This window comes from Ipomoea nil, unplaced genomic scaffold, assembly GCF_001879475.1.
Source record: "Ipomoea nil cultivar Tokyo-kokei standard unplaced genomic scaffold, Asagao_1.1 scaffold1421, whole genome shotgun sequence".
Taxonomy (NCBI): Eukaryota; Viridiplantae; Streptophyta; class Magnoliopsida; order Solanales; family Convolvulaceae; genus Ipomoea; species Ipomoea nil.
The window spans coordinates 796,446-817,856 of record NW_017617849.1 but is presented as its reverse complement, the minus strand read 5'-3'; the positions used below and the strand labels follow the sequence as shown (position 1 = coordinate 817,856).

Sequence of the window (21,411 nt, the reverse complement as noted above, 5' to 3'; positions counted from 1 at the left end):
CTTTATCTTTAAAAATATTTTAAGAGCAAATACCAATTTTAGTCCCACAAGTATTAGCAAAATGACAGTTTTGGTCCACATGTTTAATTCCTTCAATTTTCATCCACGACTATCGTTTTAGTACCAATTTTCATCTATGACTATTATTTTCGTGCCAAAATTCATCACGCTGGTCACTCCTCCTTTTGAGACATGCGAAAATCTGAAATTTGTAAGGGTATTTTCGTCATTATCAACTTAAGATCCCAATTTGAGCATGAATAAAGGGATTTAAGCCTTAAGATCAATCTCAATTCATAGTTCTCCTCCTCATTCCGCCTTAATTTGAGAAGGAGAACTGCGAATTTGGGTCGATCTTAGAGCTTAAATCCCTTTATTTATGCTCAAATTGGGATCTCAATTTGAAAATGACAAAAATACCTTTAATAATAATGTCTTAAACGAAGGGGTGATGACGTGATGAATTTTGACACTAAAACAATAATCATGGATGAAAATTGATATTAAAACAATAGTCGTGGATAAAAATTAGTATGAATTAAACATGTGAACCAAAACTATCATTTTACCAATAATCGTGGGACCAAAATTAATATTTCCTCATATTTTAACATATAGTAAGAAAATAATAATAATATAAACATGCTAAAGTATAAATGTTCAAAACTAGCATTTAAACAGTGTATCGAGATTGGAGAGCCGCCGGGTTAATCTCTTTTTTTCTTGCTTTCCCATTGAAAATTGAAAGAATATATATAAAAAAAAAATAATAATAATAATAAATAAATAAATAAATAAATAAATAAAAATAGAGATACAACTGTTTTGACAAATGTACCTTATTTACGGCAAAAGTTTAAAGTTGTCATTTGTCCTACAAACAAATTTCCCGTAATCAATGTTCCTGAACCTCCACAGTTACATACTCCCGTGAGTCGCGTTATCACATTTGATTTTTTTTGTTCTATGCACATTTCACGACTTTTTAAAACTTATGGTCACTCGTAATTAATTTTTTAGGAAAAATGGTCAAATAGGCTTCAAACTTTAATTAAAAAGTCAATTAATTTACCTAACTTTTTAAAGGTGTAATTATACTCATGAACAATTCATTTTGATGTAATGAAGCCCAACAACATGTAATTGACCTGCTATCCCAGGTCATTAGAGAGCAGATCATCCTCCGGCGGAATTTCAGGCAAAAAAGTGATCGGCGACCGACGGTCACAGAGACAAAGAAGGCGACGGGCCATCTCTTCTCTGTTTCCGTGATCGGCAATCGATCGCCAGTCACTTTTTTGTCTGAAAATTTTCGCCAGAGGATGACCGGATCTCTAATAACCTATGACAGCAAGTCAATTACCTGTTGTTGGACTTCATTGCACAAAAATGAATTGTTCATGGGTGTAATTGCACCTTTAAAAAGTTGAGGGGGCTAATTGATTTTTTAGCTAAAGTTTGCGAGGCTATTTGGCCTCTTTCTCTAAAAAAATATTATAAAAAACGATAATTTCGTCATTTAAGATAAGTCACTTTATTATTGTACACTCATATTTAATAACATAGAAAAACAAATTTGGTCATCGATAGTTAAAAATTAGACGGAAGAATCAAATGTGATAAAGTTTTAAAAGTCACAAGACCAAATGTAGTAAAATTTTAAAAGTTGTGGACCAAATGTAAAAAATAAATAACAAAAACAATTTTAAAAATTCTGGACCAAATGTAAAAAATAAATAACAAAAACAATTTTAAAAGTTGTGGACCAAATATAAAGTTTTAATAGTCATCGACCAAAAACAATATTGGTCACCAAATATCAAAAAGTTAGAGAGTAAGTTAATCTTTAATTATCATAGATTATAGTTTTAGCTTTTAATTAGCCACAAAATAATTACTTTATCTTTCAAAAATATATTAAGAACCAAAACTCCAAAAGTGCAACTTTCACAAGTAACTATTTTGGTCCTCCACTTACATGACTAAGGCCAAAATTGTAACTTACAATAATAAAAGACTAAACTTACATTTAGTCTAAAACTTATGAACGAAAAATGTAATTATCTCTAAAATTAATAATTAATAATCACATAAACAAATCAAGAATTAAAGAATAAAATAACTATAAAAATAATATTATTCCAGACAAGAATCACAAGACTATACTTATGCAACAAGAATGGAGAAAACAAAGTGAATTAAAACTTCAAATATACTGTTGTCTACACAATCTGATGGTAAATGGTAAATGGTAAATGGTAAATGGTAAATGAATGATGAGAATATTTGAAGTCTTTTATTCATTCAATGGGGACCCTAAATGGTATCCCTTCTTCCACACTTATAAATCAAACACTCTCTGGCACAAACAATCCCAGAGACAAAACTATAATAATAAGCAGCAACCACAAACAAATACCAAACTTTGCTGGTCTGGTATGATCACTAGAATGGACAATAAGTTTTAGACAAAATAAAATAACAAAAACAAAAAATGAATATGTAATCAAAATAATCTACCTCTAAATGCTGTACCGGGGGTACTCGCCTGTTTCTTCATAAGCAGCACATCGGCCGTGATGAGTCTATCTTCCAGTTCGATTTACATCATTAAATGCTGATAACGGAACTAAAAATCGAAACTTTAAAACAAAAATCCCTTAACTTTGCTCTCTCTGAATGTCTGTATGTTCACCCTTTTTATAGACGACGCCACTGTTAGCTCTGCACTATCAATTTTCCTTGTATTCCCGAGAGGGATATGATAATAGATATTCAAGACCCGCGTCTCTCATTGCAGTCCCTTCTCCTAAACATTAATTTCATGTATCCAAATAATGAAAACCTATGCTGCGATTCCTGAAAAATATAATGATAAAGAATTTCCGGTTTTTAGAATCTGTGGGGTTAGAATAGCATCAATAAAAGAAAAGAGGAAACAGGAAGAGTAAGTCAAGTTGCATATGCGAGAGAAGCTTTAAGACATCATGAAATGCAGTATTACAACAACTTTTAGAGCAATGTTAAGGAGAGGGCGACATTATAAATTGTATTAAAAAACAAAGTTCTTTTTCTTTAAATCTTTATTTTATTTTGTTCAACATAAGCTTTCCAACACCTTATCTAAACTCCAGTTATTGGGGGCGGGGTGAGGTGAGATTTCTTTCATTTGCAACATTTATAAAATAAGTGTCAAGTAAGCTCGTACATCTATCTTAAGAGTTATCCCTCAATACAAGTAACCATCTTGACGAAGATATGCAACTACTGTGTTCTTGAAAGTGAATATTCCGAACATCAAATTCTTAATCAGAATCTTTTTAGGATGCCAATTAAGTATATCTCTAGGTTATATAGTTCTATTACAAATCTCTTCACATAGTATATATATCGATCCCTTCTTCACCCAAAGGTTGAATCCCCAACCCTAAGGGCCCCCCACGCCCCGGGCTCTTCACATAGGATATATATATCTATCCATGTATGTATTGTAAGGTGTGATAGAATACTAATACATATATTCTTCTTCAATTTATGTTCACTAGTTATACTATTGTTTCCATGTACAAGTATATCTCTAGGTTATATAGTTCTATTACAATTCTATTTGTGTACTATATATATCAATCCCATTACATACTGTAAGGTGTGATAGAATACCAATACATTTTTTTTGACTACTACTGACTCTGTTACAATGTAGTATCTGTTCATATTTACTTTCTCAACCTATTGAAACACAAAGAGTCAATACCGCCCTTACAAGGGCTCGAACCCATGACCTCCCATTTGGGGAATCACTTCATGCCACAAGACCACAAGGTCATTGGCACTACTCGAGAGTAGGACTCCTTGAGGTAAACTAGTCTTGGTTGCCCACAACTGACCGGCTCAAACCAAGAAGGCCAATAGGCGGTCGAACTTGTAACCTTGTGGTTACCAAGTCAACAGTCTGACCAACTTAATTGGTGTTGCCCCCTACATTCTCACTCTTAATTCTTATTTAGCTTGGGCGCCAAAATTATTTCCTAATTGAAAGCTCACAAAGTTGAAAAGCAGACTAATTCCCAAAACTATGAGATTAGCTAGAGGTACTTGTAGTGTGATGAAATGCGGTGAGCAAAGGCAAAGAAAAACATGTAGGGAGTGTAAGAATATTATGACCCAAAAATACCTTGAGTGAAGAAGTTAAGAATTGAGCATCTAGTTTAAGAATATTGTGACCCAAAAATACATTGAGTTGAGAAGTTAAGACTTAAGAAACACGTATGAAAGAGAATCTAGATTAATATACTTAACAGATGAGAGAATCGAATTTAAATGGTGTTACCTCTATTTGCAATACTATAGCCTCCAACATAACCTTCAGAGTTGGCAGAAGCATCTCCGGAACTTCTGAGTCCATATCCAAAAGCAGCAGAAGCATCCGGGTCAGAAGATACAGCTTGCCAAGTTGGATCACCGTACATCGAAGCACCACGATCGAAATCCCCATAAGACCCCTCGTAAGCACCACTAGATGCAGTAAATGGTGATGCTGTGGCAACACCTGCTATATTATTTCTTCCAAGTCCTCCGGATCCCAGCCCATAATTGCTTTCTTCGCCCCTAAATCCAGCATTCCCACCAGTATAGCCAGAAGAGTTTCCCCCAATTGGAGCAGAAATAGATGACACCCAATTTGCACCGTTATTTCCAAAAACTCCAAAGCCACCAGAGGTCAAAAATGAACCAGAGCTATTGGCAGTTGGAGAAGTATTAAGACCCCCGTTTCCCCACATGTTCCTTGTTGGTGAGCTTAAAAGGGAATCCCCACGGTTGCTGCTCATATTATATCCGATTGGAGTGCTGTATCTGCTTGAATTGGTACTGAAGTATGGGCTCAGAACCCGCCCATAACCAAGGCCACTACTAAAGGTGGAACCACCAGCAAAGCTAGGACTCAAACCCGGGTCCAAATTCATACCCATTCCATAAGCAGGATTAGCAAATTGAGAGAACCCCGTACGACCACTGGAAACTGGACTAAACCTACCATCAACCCTTACCCCGTAGCCTCCAATTGAACTCAGATTATACTTCTGTGCATAATTGTTGAGGAAATTGTTGGGTCTAGTAAGACCATAGTTGTATCCAATCAGAGGGCTCCGGCTAGGCCCTGGAGATAGCTCTTTTGGAACTGCACGCTTCACTTCAACCATTTTACCATTGAGTTCATGAAAGGTCTTATACAATGCCCTTTCCACAGCATCCTCCGAATCATAAGTTATAAATCCAAACCCTCTCGGGCGTTGAGTGTTGTGGTCATACATCACTACAACATCTGTAATTGTACCAAACTGGTCAAAGTAATTCTTAAAGTCATTCTCAGTGACAGTAGATGCTAATCCTCCTACAAATATCTTTTTAGTGCGTCCAGGACCCGGAGATCCTTGAATTCCACCATTGTTTCTATTTATCATGTTTTGGTCATCCCTTGGTACAGCCTTCTTTGCTTCAACCTGAATATAAAACCAATGCAAAATATGAGAAAGTAGAGATGACATCCATTAGAAAAAAAAAAATTAGGATGCGTACATTTTCCATGCTGACAATAAGTCTTTCTGTATCCATTTGCAGTTATGCATAATTAATTACTTCTTAAAAAAACACCAAATCTTTTAAAGTGTTTCCTAATTTCGAGCTGTAAAAATTTCAAATAGGCCAAATTTTCGCAAAATGAATTCAATTGACTAAAACTGGACTCATTAAACTAGCTGAAAATTCATTCCAATGTCATTCATAGAAGGTTTTGCATCAGATAACAGATACTACTTACGGTTCGCCCATCTATCATATGCTTCTCCTTGACAACTCTTTCAGCAACTGCAGGATCAGCAAATATCACAAAACCAAAACCACGAGCCCGACCAGTATTGCGATCTCTCATGATTACAGCCTCCACCACTTCTCCATAAGATCTAAAATACTCTTTGAGACATTCCTCATCGGTGTCCCAAGATATCCCACCAATAAATACCTTACCGAGATCTGACTCCATCATTCTACAATCATAATAAATCAATCACTTCATTCAAGAGAAGAAAAATGGTATCTTGTAATGTAAATATGTAATCACAAGCATCATTAGAATGACTAGTGGAACAATATATTAAATCACAATATCCTTAACGAGATAGCAGAATTGAATGCACCAGAATCAAATTGAGTCACAAGAATACAAGATCATCTAAAAGTAGGAAAAAATTAAATCCGGGAAATCCAAGAGATACCAACACAGGAAATGAATATATGCACAACCAAATGTGAATGAGAAACCCAATGATGAAGCAAAGTTTAGAGCTTACCTAGAAAAATCAGGCAGACCTCAGTTGCAAATACTGAATGGGAAGCGTTAGATTCAATCCAGGAACATTGGATCCCTGTTGCATCAATCAAAACCCAATCCAACAGCTCTGGAAACCCGCAATTCAAATAGATCAGAGCTCAGAAAACCAGAAAATGAAGGGAAATCAAAAACAAAAAATAAAAACAGACAGAATCCTATGCATCAAGCAAAGAACAACAAAAAGATTCAATCTTTCCTAGAATTCTCACCATTCCGAAGAAAAAATAAGATGAAACCGAGATCTAAACAACAGGCATATGCAGATTAGCTATAATGCATACATACGGATTTTATATGTAGAAGAAGAAAACAGAGGATGTGCTCATCCTCTCTCTCCCTTTCTCTTTCTCCAAAAGTCCCTCTCTTCTTTTCATTTTCTTGATTATTCCACTCCTTTTAAATAAAATCAAAAGAAATGGAATTCTTGAACCAGAGAGACACGCGAAATAAAAATTAAAAAAAAAAAAAAATGTGAAGACAGAAGAGCACCAGAGAGAGAGGGTGCGTGGCTGGCTGCCTACGTGCGTCTGCTAGCAATTCAAGCTAATACACCTATTTATGTATGTATATATATATACATACACATATATATATACATGTGTTTGGTTGGAAGGAATAAATTAAGTGGAAAAATAATAATGTAAGAATAAAGTAGAAATTCAAATTACAATGTTTGGTATGTAGGAGTAGAATTGCAAAAAAAAAAAAAAAAAAAAAAAAAAAAAAAAAAAAAAAATCATCAAAAATTGAAAGGGAATAAATGACACAATGACTGAAATGTCCATATGTAATAATAATAATAATAATAATAATAATAATAATAATAATAATAATGAGAAGAATCAACAGATTTGGGAGATCTCGCCGAGACGGAGCGTAGTAGTGCGTACTGATGTTGTCTTGTGGAAGAGAACAAATGAGGGAGTGGATAAAAATAATGACAGGGGTAAAATAGTCTTCATGGCAATATATTTCTCTCATTTCACCGTTGAATTAGAATTCCTAGGGGGTCCTGAATTACAATTCAACTAATGGACAAAATTGCAATTCATTCCAAGTAAACAATGTAATTGAGAAAATAAATGAATTGCAATGCAATTACAATGAAATTACATCCAACTAAACAGGTTGTTTAGTAATGAATCAAAAAGGAAATAATGCTACACTTTTTCACCCTTTTTGGTACAAAACTGGCATCTTTAGTTTTTCTATTGAAAACTACTAGTTTTAGCCCCGTGCGATGCACGGCATAAAATTTAAGTAACTTTATTATTGATAATATTTAAAAAACAATAAAATAAAATATTAATCATGAAATTAAAACTTATTCTGAAATGTATTTTTCTTTAACAATACTAAATTGATTGTTATATCGAACATCACATATTGTTAGCATATATTATAAAGAATTGTGTTATAACATACCACATGAGATTTAAAAAGTGTACATTAAAATAATTATATATATATATATATATATATATATATATATATATATAATACACACACACACACATTTTTATAAAAAAAATTTTTAAAAATTAGGAAATCAAACAATATACAATAAAAAAAATTATGAAATTAAATTTTCTTATATATAAAAACATTTATTAATATGATTTGCAATTAAAGCCTATAGTACATATACTTGACAATATATAAATAAAAAATACAGTATCATCATCCTACATTGAAACTAACTACGAAAATCTTTTCTTAAACATTGCTTAATAATAATAATAATTATATACGTACAACATATATAAATCTAAACTAAATATGAAATATTTCATGACATGAAAGAAAAAATAAAACCTGCAATGCTAAGCCCAATAAACATTTAATTATCTATCCATATAACCTAGTTACGTTGCATTTCAGCCCAATACCCGAGCCCATTAACCCAATTATAAAACCTCATTACCAAACCCTAATCCATATTTTTTTACGATTGCGCTTCCGTCTACTCTGTTGCGTTCGTCATTCTCTCTAAAATGTTCACTGACTTACGCGAAACTTCTCTGTTTCCGGCGTCTTGACACACTCGATTTTAAATCATCGCACGTCCAATTAATTCACTGCTAAAAAACTTTTCAGATAATCTGACCATAGCTTTTGGCCATTGTGGAATTGCTTTCTTCCCCAAATGCCGATCTAAAAAATCGGGTGACCGGAGCAAATCTAAAACAAACTAATAAATACAGTATCATCTTCAAGTAAAACTTATTGTTTAAAACGAAATTAAGAAATACATCATATTTTCTAATTACTTAATATCAGTTCAATAATTATTTGTTTAAACTTATTCGTCTCTCCAATATTATTGTTCATGCAACTGATTTAAATTTTAAAAAACTTTTTTTCAATTTAGTAACTGATTTAGTAACTTTTAAAAAAAAAAAAAAAATTCCCTCTCAAAACTATATTAGAATGAACAATTAAATTGTTGTCGATCAACAAAATTATAAGAATAAAAAAACAGGTTAATCTTATTTTTTAAAATTGGATACTCTAATTTTATTTTTCCAGTAAACAATAAATTAATTTATATAATAAAATGTTAACTTAAAACCTGCTTCATCATTAAATAACAATAATTATAGATTAACATGTATTGAAAATAGATAAGTATGATGCATTATATATACCTTAAAATGATGCAATTTCATTTAATTGGTATTTAATACCTTAAAATGATGCAATTTCATTTAGGCGGGAAATTGATTGGCAAAAAACATTTTGCTATTATATAGAGTAAGATATAAGATATTTCAATCAAATAAAATGTTAAATCTTAAGCTTTATAATTAACCAAACTTATAACTTCTTTTTTTTTTTTAAATTATAAATAAGCTATCATTTGTATTTGGTAAATATAAATGAGTTTAACATAAGTTATTAGTTTACAACGCTACTCTTTATAGCATTTTAATAAAATAAGCTGTGCTTTAAAATTTTTTCCATGGATGGTCTTATTATTCGATGAGAATGACACCATTGGCCCCTCCTTCATTGAAACTTGGTTTTTTTCCAACATTCTTCATATTTGAAAACAATTTTTTATTTATTAAATATTAGTAAAAGAAATACTATTACTTCTTTTAAAAAGTAAAATATTTAAAATATTTTGAAACTATATAAAACATATATTGAATAAAAATAATATAATATTAGTTATTTTAGAATTGTACACCATTAATTTAAAAATAAAGTGTTTAAATAAAATATACCAACATTAATAAACTCAATTATAGTTAGCAAAATTTTTAAAGAAGCGATGAAATAGATAATTGAACTTATTGCCAAGCACCTTATGCTCAGATTGCACCTTTGTAGCTCCCTTTAAGGGAAGGTCACAGGATCAAACCGATGGTGGGTATTGACTATTCCGACTGCAGTAGTTTGAGAAAGTATGGAACAGATCTACATTCTAACAGAGTTAATAGTATATTCAAAAAAAGATAATTGAATCCATTAAAAGTTCTAATTTGTAATCAATTATTGCTTATAGATTCTTTCAAATGAATTAATTATTATGTAGTTTTGTGTATAGCATTGGTATTCTCATCAATGTAAAACTAATTAGATTTTCACTCAAATTTTGATTCTTACTTTGGAGAAAGTCTAGCTCAGGAATCCTCTGTTTTGCTCTATTTCAATTGTTTATGATTTTGCACAAATTACAATCCTAGTTATCCAATAATCAATAGTAATTTAGTACAAATGTAAAATGATGTAATTTCAATTTAAATAAGCTTGGGTTTGGAAAAAAAAAAAAAAAAAAGAGTAGTAACTAAAATAACCAATTGAAATTGATAGGTTCAGATTCAGTTGGATGGTTATATCAACCATTTTGATATGTTATTAAGAACGAAAAATACATTAGTTATTAATTGAAGAAATGGTCACCCCAAACTCAACAACATTTAATATTTTATTACAAAAAATATCATTGAATGTGAATTAAAAATAAAATAGTCAATTGGATGGACAAGGACTCGAAGATATCGATTTGTGCAATCTACTATGAACAAATCAGAGTAGTGAATGCCCTGACTTTTTTGGGTACTCAACAACAAGCCACATTGGCTAAATTGAAAATTTGTCCTCCCTGTAATAAAGAACGTGTCCTTAATGATATCCTGCGGGTGATAAGCACATGTAAAGTGAGGGAGAATGCCTAGATTAGGTCTCCTATAAATAAATAAAATATTACAATACTCTTATTTATAATACACAAAATAGTTAGCCTTGTTGTGATTCTCACTTTATAAATGAAACCACACTCATTCCACACAAAAGTATCCCCTATATGCACATTAACCTTTATGGTAGGATGCATTAATTTTTCCCATCCAATCAATAACTCGAAATTAATTTCAACTTAAAATTACCTATATATTCCAAATCTTCACCTAAAATCAACTAATACTCATTAAATAATCACCTAAACTTTTTTTTCAAAAATTATTAACTCTATTACATTGTAGTATTTGTTCACCTTTTTTTGATCTCATAACCCCTCATATGAAAGAGTCAGTACGTACATGCCATCTGAATACAATAATATATTATTCTACCAATACTAAATCATCAAATTAGTTATTACAAAGAACGCCGTATGCCAAGGACAAGACCACTACTAAATTACACAAAGAATTGAAGTTTCCACCGATCACTATTAAACCAAAAGACATTCAAACTTTAGATCCATGGCATGTAGAGCATAAATGAAATGAAGATTCCTACTCCTACCGCAATTAAAATTTAAAATAAGGAGGGCATGACACCAAACTTTAAACATGATTATTGTATTTGTGATAGATATACACTACAAGAAATTCCACATTTAGTGACAATAGAATTTGTCACTGAAACTCTCAATTTTGGTCACTATTGAAATTAGTGACCATTTTTTAAAGTCGTCACCTGTCTTCACTATATCCTCCGTCACTATTGTAGTAGTGACGACTTTTGAAAAGTTATCACACTTATTCACTACTTTGTGACAATATTTACTTTCACTACAAGTAGTATTTGAGTGATAACGATAGTTGTCACAATAAATGTATAATTTGTGACCAAATATGTTATTACAAAGTATTGTTCTAGTGACAACTAAAATCGTTGCAATTAATTATTTTATTGTTATTAGTGACCTAAAAGGTAGTAACCAATTAATAAGCTGAACTCGGGGTTAACCCGATGGACCTCCAACAATCCAGCACCCCCCACCCTGTCCCGGGACTAGACATGGCTCGACCTACGCCCAACCCATTTGGATCGATTCGTACCTGTGACCTCAACTCTAATACCAATTGATATATTTTAGCGTTGCACTATGCTTACTTCCCAGTAGGTCACCCATCTTGTAAGTCAAGCACGCTTAACTTTGGAGTTCTTTAGTTGTTTGTTGTCATATCCTTCTTAAAGCTAATTAGTGATAAATATGAGCTTTTTAACATTTGTAATAAAATGAATTGGAACAGTTTAACTTGCGAAATTGTTTGTTAGATAGCTTCCGTAAATGATAATGAACTTATATGTCACAAAAAAAGAAAGTAAAAAAATGAGCGATTACAAAATGTATTTAATTTTCACAATTACATTTATTTTAAGAATCACTAACTAGTTGCATTTTAATTGAACATAATATTTAATATTTAGTTTAGAACAAATTACTTTGGCACCAACTTGAATGCAATTTTAGTGGCAAACATTGACTACAACATAACTTCACACAATATTCTTCTATTTAATTATAGTGACAAAATAATTGTAACAAATAATTACTTATCACAATTATCATAACATTAGTGACAAAACTTGAATTCAACATAATTATTGTTACAATTTAGTAATTTTTGTTTAGGAAATAATAGAGCGTCACAAATTAAATATTTGTAACAATTTCATAAAGAAATGACAATAATTTTTTTTCTCACAATCGTATCTCATTTCTAAGTGTATTTTTATTGACAAAAAAAGTTGTCACAAATATATTAAACAGAGTGACCAACAACAATTTGTCACAAAAAGTACCAAAATTTGTGTGTCACACTATATTTTGTCACAATTACTTCTGCTCCCACTATAATTATATTGCCGCCAAAAGACACATAGATTTTAGTGACAACAAATAGTGACAACTTAGGTTACGACACTATCATTCTAATAATAGTGACAACTTATTTGTAACAAATACTTACTTGTCACAATTACCATACTATCTGTGACCAAAAAAATAGTTGTCACAATTATCATAAGCAATAGTGTTGAACATTTTTTTAGTCACAAAAAGAGTATTATTTGTGACTAAATTACAAAGTGTCACAAAAAAATTGTCACTAAATGTCTTAATTCTTGTAGTGATATCATTTTGCATGACTAGATTACCACGTGATTGGAAGAAGCGACATGCAACCCTAGAGGTAGAATGACATTAATCCTCTGTATTCAAGTCAAATCGTTCAGCATAACTCATAATTCTTTAATTCAATCTTTGGGGTTTTAATTAGGAGAAGATTCCTCTAATTAATCAATATATGGATTAGTTGTTAACTTATTAATACTTTTAAGAAAAATATTAGCATAAATTATAAATTATCACGGTCTTAAGATATGCAATTGTTTTTTATATTTATTTACTGTATTCAATGAAATCCTAAAATGATTCATAAATTCGAGTACCGATTTTTCTTACTGGTTGATTTCATCAATTTTGCTTTTGATTTTCCTTGTGTGCCCTAATGTTGATTAATCTTTTATTTAAATTAATTGTTTTCACGTGATATATTTGTTGCTAGATAATAAAATAATAGTTATTAGTAGTACTCGTAGTCTCTGTGAGATACGACACTTGTTGCTCAATCATCTATACTTAGAAGTGATAAACGTACTTTCATACATGTTTTTATTTTAGTTTTTATGATTGCTAAACCTATGTTGATTTTTTTGTCAAAATTTGTTAATGAATCTACATTTTCACTAATTCGCTACTACATACCAATCAAATCTCTATTGTAGCTAGGTTCATCAAGACATTACAGTAGATCCATCACTTATCACTATAAGTTCATTAATTTGTTAGTGTAGGTACATCAAATCACTACTACATATATATTAATTCACTACTACAAAATACAAAATTTATTAAGTCACTATTATATATCCACCCGTCATTATTTCATGTCCATCAACTCACTACTACAATTAATTAAATAATTATTACTATAGGCTCATCACACAATTATTGAAATGATATATTAAAAAAATTTCAATACAAGTGTATCTCTACAAAAGATTTTTAACGATATATATATATATATATATATATATATATATATATATATATATATATATATATATCCATAATCAGATACGAACCTGCAAACTTCTGAAAAATTGCAATGCATATACAATTGCAATACAAGGTCTTCCAGACATGTCAAGGAGCAATAACAGTGTAATCATGTAATAGTTGTGGTACAATCCTTTCAAAGTTTACAAAGGTTAGTTCTCACCTAATCATTTTTATAGTTTATTATTATTGATAATAATAATAATTAATGCCTTAAACAATACGAGCACTATCTCACATTATTTATTGCTCTTAATTATTCTTAGCTTCTATTATAATTCAAAGAAAATATTATTTATTCATTTTATCTTTACATTTAATCTTTATTTTTTGACGTGCCATTACCTACAAAATTTTAAAAATAAAATGTATTTATATCCTTTCAATACCTCTAAATTAAATTACCACACCATAAGTATTATTTAAAGAATCCATGTAGTGTAGTAATTCAGTATAAATAAAAATTAATAAAATAATGACATAATTATAGTCTTGTGAAATCAATTTGAGAAGTCTTTTGTAACTATTTTTTAAAAAATATTTGTTGAATAATTTTTCAAATTATAGTACATACACTCAAATTAAGAATAAAACATTAATGCTTGCACGGGTTTAGAGTTTAATGCTTCAGTAGATAGTATTTGAGAGAAGAGACTAAGGTCCGAACTTCGGTGTCGACAGTGTGGGGATTATGTCCAAATTGGACAGATTCCTTGTGCGCATTGACATTTGGCTTTGTCTGCTGAGCTATTAAGTAACCGTGATTTACATCATTTCAAATGCTCTGTCAGGCCAGAATGTAAAGGACGATTGGGGATTCAACCTTTTGAATTGGGAGAAGAATAAAACATTAATATAGAATTGTCGTCTAGGTACAGCTAGTGTTCTTTTCTCCTCCTCCTTTTTTTTTTTTTTTTTTTTTTGGGTTTTCTGAATGGTTTTAAAACCTCCACACCCAAGGACACATGCCACACATGGTTTAGGTTTTGCCCATTGGCTAATTAAAGCTTTGAAAGTGGTGGAAGAGTTCAACATTCTCTCTCTCTTCCTTTAAAATGTTGTTATATATATATATATATATATATATATATATATATATATTTACAAGAGATTTTCAATATGAAATTTCTTATAAAAAAAATCTCACATTTACATCACTAAATTACAAAATCATTGATAAATAGTAAGTGTTCTCTTAAAGAGTAAAATTCTCAGTCACATATTCTAATTTTACTGGATGAATATAATAAAATGAATAAAAATTGTAACTCATTCCTTATTTTTACTGAATTAATCAGAACATGCCACATTAATATTGAATAAATTAAACAAGTAAGAATATATGCAATAAGAACAGTTGTATTAAAATAAAATATAATAAAATGTGTAGTCTAGGTTACTCTGATCTTAATCCATTCAATCATTGTATTGTATATATAATCATGCAAACATGTATTGAGATAATGTATACAATATGTTAATTAGTTATATTCTTAGTTTGGGGATGAAGTACAGGTCATGTGTAGAATTGTTTAATCCAATTCCAGCTTAAACATTGCTGTGAATTAAGTATTATGTGAGGAGCAGTTTGCAACAATCCAAAGGAAATGCAACAAAGGGAATGTATGGAATTGTCAACTTTGGGAAATTAAACTAATCCCTTGATGAAAACACCCAAAGACTTTTGTTTTTTTGTTTGTTTTTTTTTTTTTTTCATGAATTTCAATTATTACTTGATGAACAAGGAATTATGACTACACTATTAGCACCCGAATTGTTGAAAGTCTTAGCTAGGTATGTCGTTTTCAAAATATTCCCAGCATGTTACAAAGGGTATGTTTTGGCATATTTGCTAAAAAAAATTGAAAATCAAATATGAATGAATGTAAGTTGAAAAAGTAGTTATGCATAGATACTACATTGTAACAGAGTTAAATAGTAAAAAAAAAAAGTACTTATCAAATGACTTTTGGAGTTTTGGGAAATGAAAGCAATGAAGAATGGGAAAAAGGAATTTTCTTTTGATTGAGAGTTTGTTGCAAAGTTAAAAGACAAAATCTAGTTCAATTATTTTTAGATGCCAGCAACTCGTTTTCATTAGATTAGTAATAAGAAGGACAAAAAGTAATAGCAAAATGATAGCCAAACACACAAAAAAAAAATGAAAATAAAAAATAAAAAATGTCATGAGTATAAAACATAGAATCAAAAGTGAAAATAATTCATGGGTAACAAAATTGACCCTCAAAGGCTAAAGATTATGGAGGGGTGGATTCATAGGAAGTGGCAGACAAAGGAGAAATATCTTCAACAACATTAACAATTTCCTCAATCTTGTCCAAAACCTCTGCAATGCTTGGTCTGTCATCAGCCTTCCTTTCCACACATTTGAGGGCAATATTGAGCATAGGGAAAGCAAATGCTTCAAACCTCCCAACTTCCTTATCAAACACTTCCCCAGTCCACTCTTCCCTCACCATGGATTTCACCCATTTTGGCAGGTCTAATCCACTCTTCTCCACGATTTTCCCCGTCAGCAACTCGAGCAGGACCACCCCGAAGCTGTACACATCGGCCTGTTCTGTCAACTTTTTCTCAGGGGCTGTGTATCCATTGCTGTCAAACAGGCTGGCTGTGCTTGGCTCCAGGAACTTCATGTACCCGAATTCGCTTACCAATGGCTCCTCGTCTTCATTCACCAGGATGTTTGAGAGCTTTATGTTGCCATGGGGAACAATGTCACTTTCCTCAGACATTCTGTATATGAAATCCAATCCCCTTGCTATTCCCAGTGCAATGGTTAGCCTTTGTTTCCCCGGGAATGTCCTCTTGCCTTCCACATAGCCTGCGAAAATTAATGGAAATTGAAGCATACTTGTTATTAGGATCAAACGTTTAATGTCAGAATCTGAATGCCTAATCTTGACCCTTAAGCCTCTGCCACCAACTCCTAACTATACCTGGTGCTAGTTATGGCCCTTCGGCGCTCTGCCTAACAATCACCCAGCCATGATCCTTTTAGCCTCTGTCCACCAATCCCCTAGCTATATAGGGGGTGCTAGTCATGGCCCTTTAGTATTCCGCCCAAGAATCACCCAGCCATGATCCTTTTAGCCTCTGTCCGCCAATCCCCTAGCTATATAGAGGTGCTAGTCATGGCCCTTTAGCGCTCCGCCCAAGAATCACCCCGCCATGACCCTTCTAGCCTCCACGCGCAACAATTCCTTAGCCACCTTGTGTTTGACTTAGCCCTTTAAGTCTCCACCGAACAATCCCCTAGTCATCACCTTACAAGCCTCCGCCAAACAATTCCTTAATTACCTTGTGTTTGACTTGGTCTTTTAGACTTCCGCCCAACAATCTCCTAGCTATCACCTTTCAGGTCTCTACCTAACAATTCACTAATTACCTGGTGCTTGACTACCTCTGCCAAACACATGGACTCTGTCTCAACTAAAAGGTTAAAAAAAAAAAAAAAAGAGGAGACTTAATTACCTTCTAGAAGGTTGAGGAGACTGCCATTGTTCTGATATCTGTAAATCAGAAGCTTTTCTTCACTGGCAGAATAGTAGCCAACAAGAGGGAGTATGTTAGTGTGCTTCAAGTTGCCAATCTTTCTCATTGTCTGCCCAAACTTGTGAAATGAGGCTTTGATTTTCTTCAACCTCTTCACAGCAAACACATATTTTCCTTTGATCACCACCTTGTAAAGGCTGCTGGCAACCCCCTGCTTTCGCAGATCAGCCGTGGCTTCAAGAAGTTCATCCATTGTAAACTGCTCCTCCCCCCCCACAAAAAACACCAGCTCTGATGATGATTGCTTTTCTCTCTTCCCATTTGCCTCTACTACTTTCTCCTCTCTGATCTGTGGCACTGGCAAGGGAGTTTTCTCAGGAGACGACTTGGCTAAAGCCCTTAGAATCTTCTTCTCCTTTGCAGATTTCTTGTACAGGTAGAGTGCTAGCACTAAGACAAACACAACTCCAAGAACTGCAACAATTCCAACTGCCCATATTGGTTTAAACTTGAATTGCTTGGATTCAGAATTACTTGCATTATCAGATGTTAAGAGCTTCCTTTCTCCTCTCTGCATGTTTTTGGTTTGTCTCGTCATGGTATCCTCAAGGATTCATAAATCTAGGATCCTCGTTACCTTGTTGGTCTCATAGAAAATTAAAAAAAAAAACAGTGCTCTCGATCGATGTTTCCAAAGATCCCACGGCCTACATGTGTTAATTGTCTATATATTCCTTGTAATGTGCACAAGAATATTGGCAGTTTCCACTTTCCGGCCACCTTATCCTAAGTCTGCAGAAATGAAAGATTTATATGTAACAAATAGCAACAAGAATGCATGTTTGGCATTTGTACAGACTTGACTCTTTCCAAGAATAGTTCCAAAATGGCCAACTTTCACCTATTTTTTGTCAAATCATAGAACAATTTTCTTTCACTTTCGATGATGTATGAGTCATTAAACTGAACAGCCAAAGGAGTCAAGAAACCTTAGCTTATACCATCATTGATCATCCCATTAATGTAGGTTTCAAGTATCCCTAAGTTACCTATATTAACCAAACTCCTTAATTTACTCAAGGCTTAGCTTAGTCAAACCAAATATCTTTTATCTTTATCATATTAAAGACTTATAGGACTTGTATAGAATCTTGTAATCTAGTGATATAGATATGAGACTTATAAGTTTTGTGTTTAATTTTTCTTGTATAATAAGAATTCAATACATGAACAATAAATTTTTAATATATTAAAAATAAACATTTATCATTGGTCTACTTTATAATGTGATTCATGGTCCACAATATAATTTGTCATTAACATGAAAGAACACCATTACTTGGGCATGTATTACGACAAATTATATCATGGACTAAAGTCTACCTTGCATTGTGGACTCTGGTCAAAAAATAACCTTTAGATTTTATACTTGCAATTGACACATTATAATGTACATGTAATTAACCGTTTTTGTACCTGTAAACAAATTAAAGGCACATCACATAATAATTACATACACAACATGATAACTACAAGCATATAAACTGTTAACTGAAAGTACATAATACGTTAATTGCAAACATATAACATGTAAACCAACATCATATGTTTCTACAGTTAACATATTTTGTAGTTGCAATTAACAATTTATGTATATGTAATTATCATGTTATGTGTCTAAAATTACTATGTTATGTGTCTTCAATTTGTTTATAGATGCAAAAATTGTTAACAAAAGATACAGAATATGTTAATTGTAAACAAATAATTTTTGAATCAGAATCCACAATGTAATATGAACCATAGTCTATGATATAACAATTGCATGTATTACCAAGCAAATTATGTTGTGGAGTAAGGTGGACACGATTCCAAAACTGTTCATAATTATGAATATATAGTTCAAAAATTATGAACATATAGTTCTATAGTAATGAACATAGAGTTGTGAACATATAGTTCTGTAATTATAAATATAGAGATTCAATAACTGTGAATATGAAGTTCAAAAATTATGAATATATAGCTTTATAATTATGAACATATAGTTCAGTAATTATGAACAGAGTTAATTCCACCAGGGGTCTCTTGTCTTTGGTGGAAATTCTAAATTTAGTCCCAGACTATCGGTTTTGCCATTTAACATCCCAGACTATTATTTTTTGGACACTTTTAGTCCTCATGATTTTTTCTATATTTAGTAAGGGTATTTTTATCTTTTCATATTTTTTTTTGTTATTTTTCCGATTTTAACCGGTTTAATTGATTTAGGACTTTAGGTTAGGTAACCTCTGACTTTTAGTAATCATATTTGTCAACCAGTTTTTAGTAAAGTCTTAAACCAATTATATACGAGTTGAAATCAGAAAAATAAAAAAGAAAAATATGAAATGACAAAAATGCCCTTACTAAAATAGGAAAAATCATGAGGACTAAAAATGTCCAAAAAACAATAGTCTGGATGTTAAATAGCAAAAACGATGGTCTGAGACTAAATTTGGAATTGCCACCAAAGACAATGGACCTCTGATGGAATTAGCTCTTATAAACACAGAGTTCTATAATTGTGAATATAGAGTTTAATAATTATGAATATGAAGTTCAAAAATTATGAATATATAACTTTATAGTTATAAACATATAGTTCAATAATTATGAACATAGAACCGTGTCAACCTTGTGAGGTGGACACAGTTAATACCAAGTTCGATATTGCAAAGAATTTAACTATTTAATTTGGGCCTATTATTCCAAAAAAAAAAAAAAAAAAAATTGGGCCTATAATATGTTGGGCCCAAAGCATTTTTTAAATAGCATTTTTATTTTAATTTTGATTTTTGAAAAAATGGTCAAATAGGTCCTCAAACTTTAGCTTAAAAGTTAATTTGGCCCCTAAATTTTTTAAAGGTGTAATTACATTCCAATCGTTATACCCTACACCACGGCGCACATAGCACTATGCGCCGCGCGCCTCCCAAAACGACATCATTTTGGGGTAGTGTTGGGAGGCGCGGTAGGAAGTTGTTGAGATTATGTGTATTTGTTCACAACGTTATGTGTATTTATTCACAACGTTATGTGTATTAGCTCATACAGTTATGTGTATTTTTTATACAATTATGTACATTCTTTTTATACAATTATGTACATCCGAATCAGAAAATTTGTGTGTATTATGTTAATAGTTGATGTGTATTATGTTAAAAGTTTATGTTTCTTATGTATTATATTAGATTATGTGTATTATCTTTTAAAAAGAGTATGTATATTTTGTTATATAATTATGTACATTCATGTATAACATTATGTGTATTCTAGTATAACATTATGTACATTCTTGAACAACGGGTTTTTTTTTAAGAAAAAACTACTGCCATTCACTGGGGCGGGAAATTTCAAAAAAAAAATAATTAAAACGACGTCGTTTTGCATCTGGGCGCATAGTGCAACGCGCGCCGTGGTGTAGGATATAAATTGGCATTACATTCATCAACAATTCATTTAAGTGCAATGAAGCCCAAAAACAAATTAATGACCTGCTATCACAGTTCATTAGGGTTCAGGCCACTTTCTGGCGAATTTTCCGGGAAAAAAAAAAAGTGACCGGCGAAATTTTTGGAAAATCTGGGTCGGTTGCTGGTCACATTTTTTCTATCGAAAAATTCGCCGGAAGGTGGCCTGAACCCTAATGACCTGTGATAGTAGGTCATTAACTTGTTTTGGGGCTTCATTGCACCTAAATGAATTGTTGATGGGTGTAATTGCACCTTTAAAAAGTTTAGGGGCCTAATTGACTTTTAAGCTAAAGTTCGAGGGCCTATTTGACCCTTTTCCCTGTTTTTTTTTAGTTGGATACTTGGATACGACAATCATTATTGTGTAGACCATGGTCCACGCAAATTGTGTGGATCATATTTTGTCTACTGTAAAATAATGTACATTCAGTACAAAAATAATGTACATTATATTTAGGGGATGTATATTATTTTTGTTCTGAGTGTATATTATATTGTATAATGTACATTCAGTACAAAAATAATGTACATTTAGTATTTAAAAATGTACTTTTTGTTATGGCCCACATAACATTGTGTGGACCATGGTCCACACAATAATTTGTCTTGGATACGACGAAATGAGCTTGCTT

The 21,411-nt window shown here is 31.9% G+C and overlaps 2 protein-coding genes across 4 annotated transcripts; both read right to left on the bottom strand.

Annotated features, from left to right (window-relative positions):
- Window positions 1–2,270: 2,270 nt before the first annotated feature.
- On the bottom strand, window positions 2,271–6,884 carry LOC109188003 (heterogeneous nuclear ribonucleoprotein 1-like). 3 transcript variants are annotated; one of them, XM_019338457.1, is made up of 5 exons: window positions 6,674–6,884; window positions 6,348–6,455; window positions 5,819–6,044; window positions 4,331–5,501; window positions 2,271–2,859 (listed from the first exon to the last, which is right to left on the bottom strand). In XM_019338457.1, exons 3-5 carry the CDS (start codon window positions 6,041–6,043, stop codon window positions 2,846–2,848), a joined length of 1,410 nt encoding a protein of 469 aa, XP_019194002.1. In that variant the 5' UTR covers window position 6,044; window positions 6,348–6,455; window positions 6,674–6,884; the 3' UTR covers window positions 2,271–2,845. The 3 variants fall into 3 exon arrangements, with proteins under 3 accessions (XP_019194002.1, XP_019194001.1, XP_019194003.1); XM_019338456.1 differs by having other exon boundaries at window positions 6,598–6,883; XM_019338458.1 differs by lacking the exons at window positions 5,819–6,044; window positions 6,348–6,455; window positions 6,674–6,884 and adding an exon at window positions 5,578–5,708.
- A 9,062-nt stretch (window positions 6,885–15,946) lies between these two features.
- On the bottom strand, window positions 15,947–17,956 carry LOC109188005 (probable inactive receptor kinase At3g08680). The gene is made up of 2 exons (XM_019338462.1): window positions 17,244–17,956; window positions 15,947–16,593 (listed from the first exon to the last, which is right to left on the bottom strand). The coding sequence occupies exons 1-2, from the start codon at window positions 17,860–17,862 to the stop codon at window positions 16,007–16,009; spliced, it is 1,206 nt and encodes a 401-aa protein (XP_019194007.1). The 5' UTR covers window positions 17,863–17,956; the 3' UTR covers window positions 15,947–16,006.
- Between the last annotated feature and the right edge of the window lie 3,455 nt (window positions 17,957–21,411).

Excerpts from the sequence above, each read along its gene's own strand:
- LOC109188003 (XM_019338457.1), bottom strand. The coding sequence starts at position 6,043 with ATGATGGAGTCAGATCTCGGTAAGGTATTTATTGGTGGGATATCTTGG. Across the intron at positions 5,502-5,818 it reads ATATGATAGATGGGCGAACC|GTTGAAGCAAAGAAGGCTGT; the intron begins GTAAGTAGTATC and ends TTTTATATTCAG.
- LOC109188005 (XM_019338462.1), bottom strand. The coding sequence starts at position 17,862 with ATGACGAGACAAACCAAAAACATGCAGAGAGGAGAAAGGAAGCTCTTA. Across the intron at positions 16,594-17,243 it reads TCTCCTCAACCTTCTAGAAG|GCTATGTGGAAGGCAAGAGG; the intron begins GTAATTAAGTCT and ends TAATTTTCGCAG.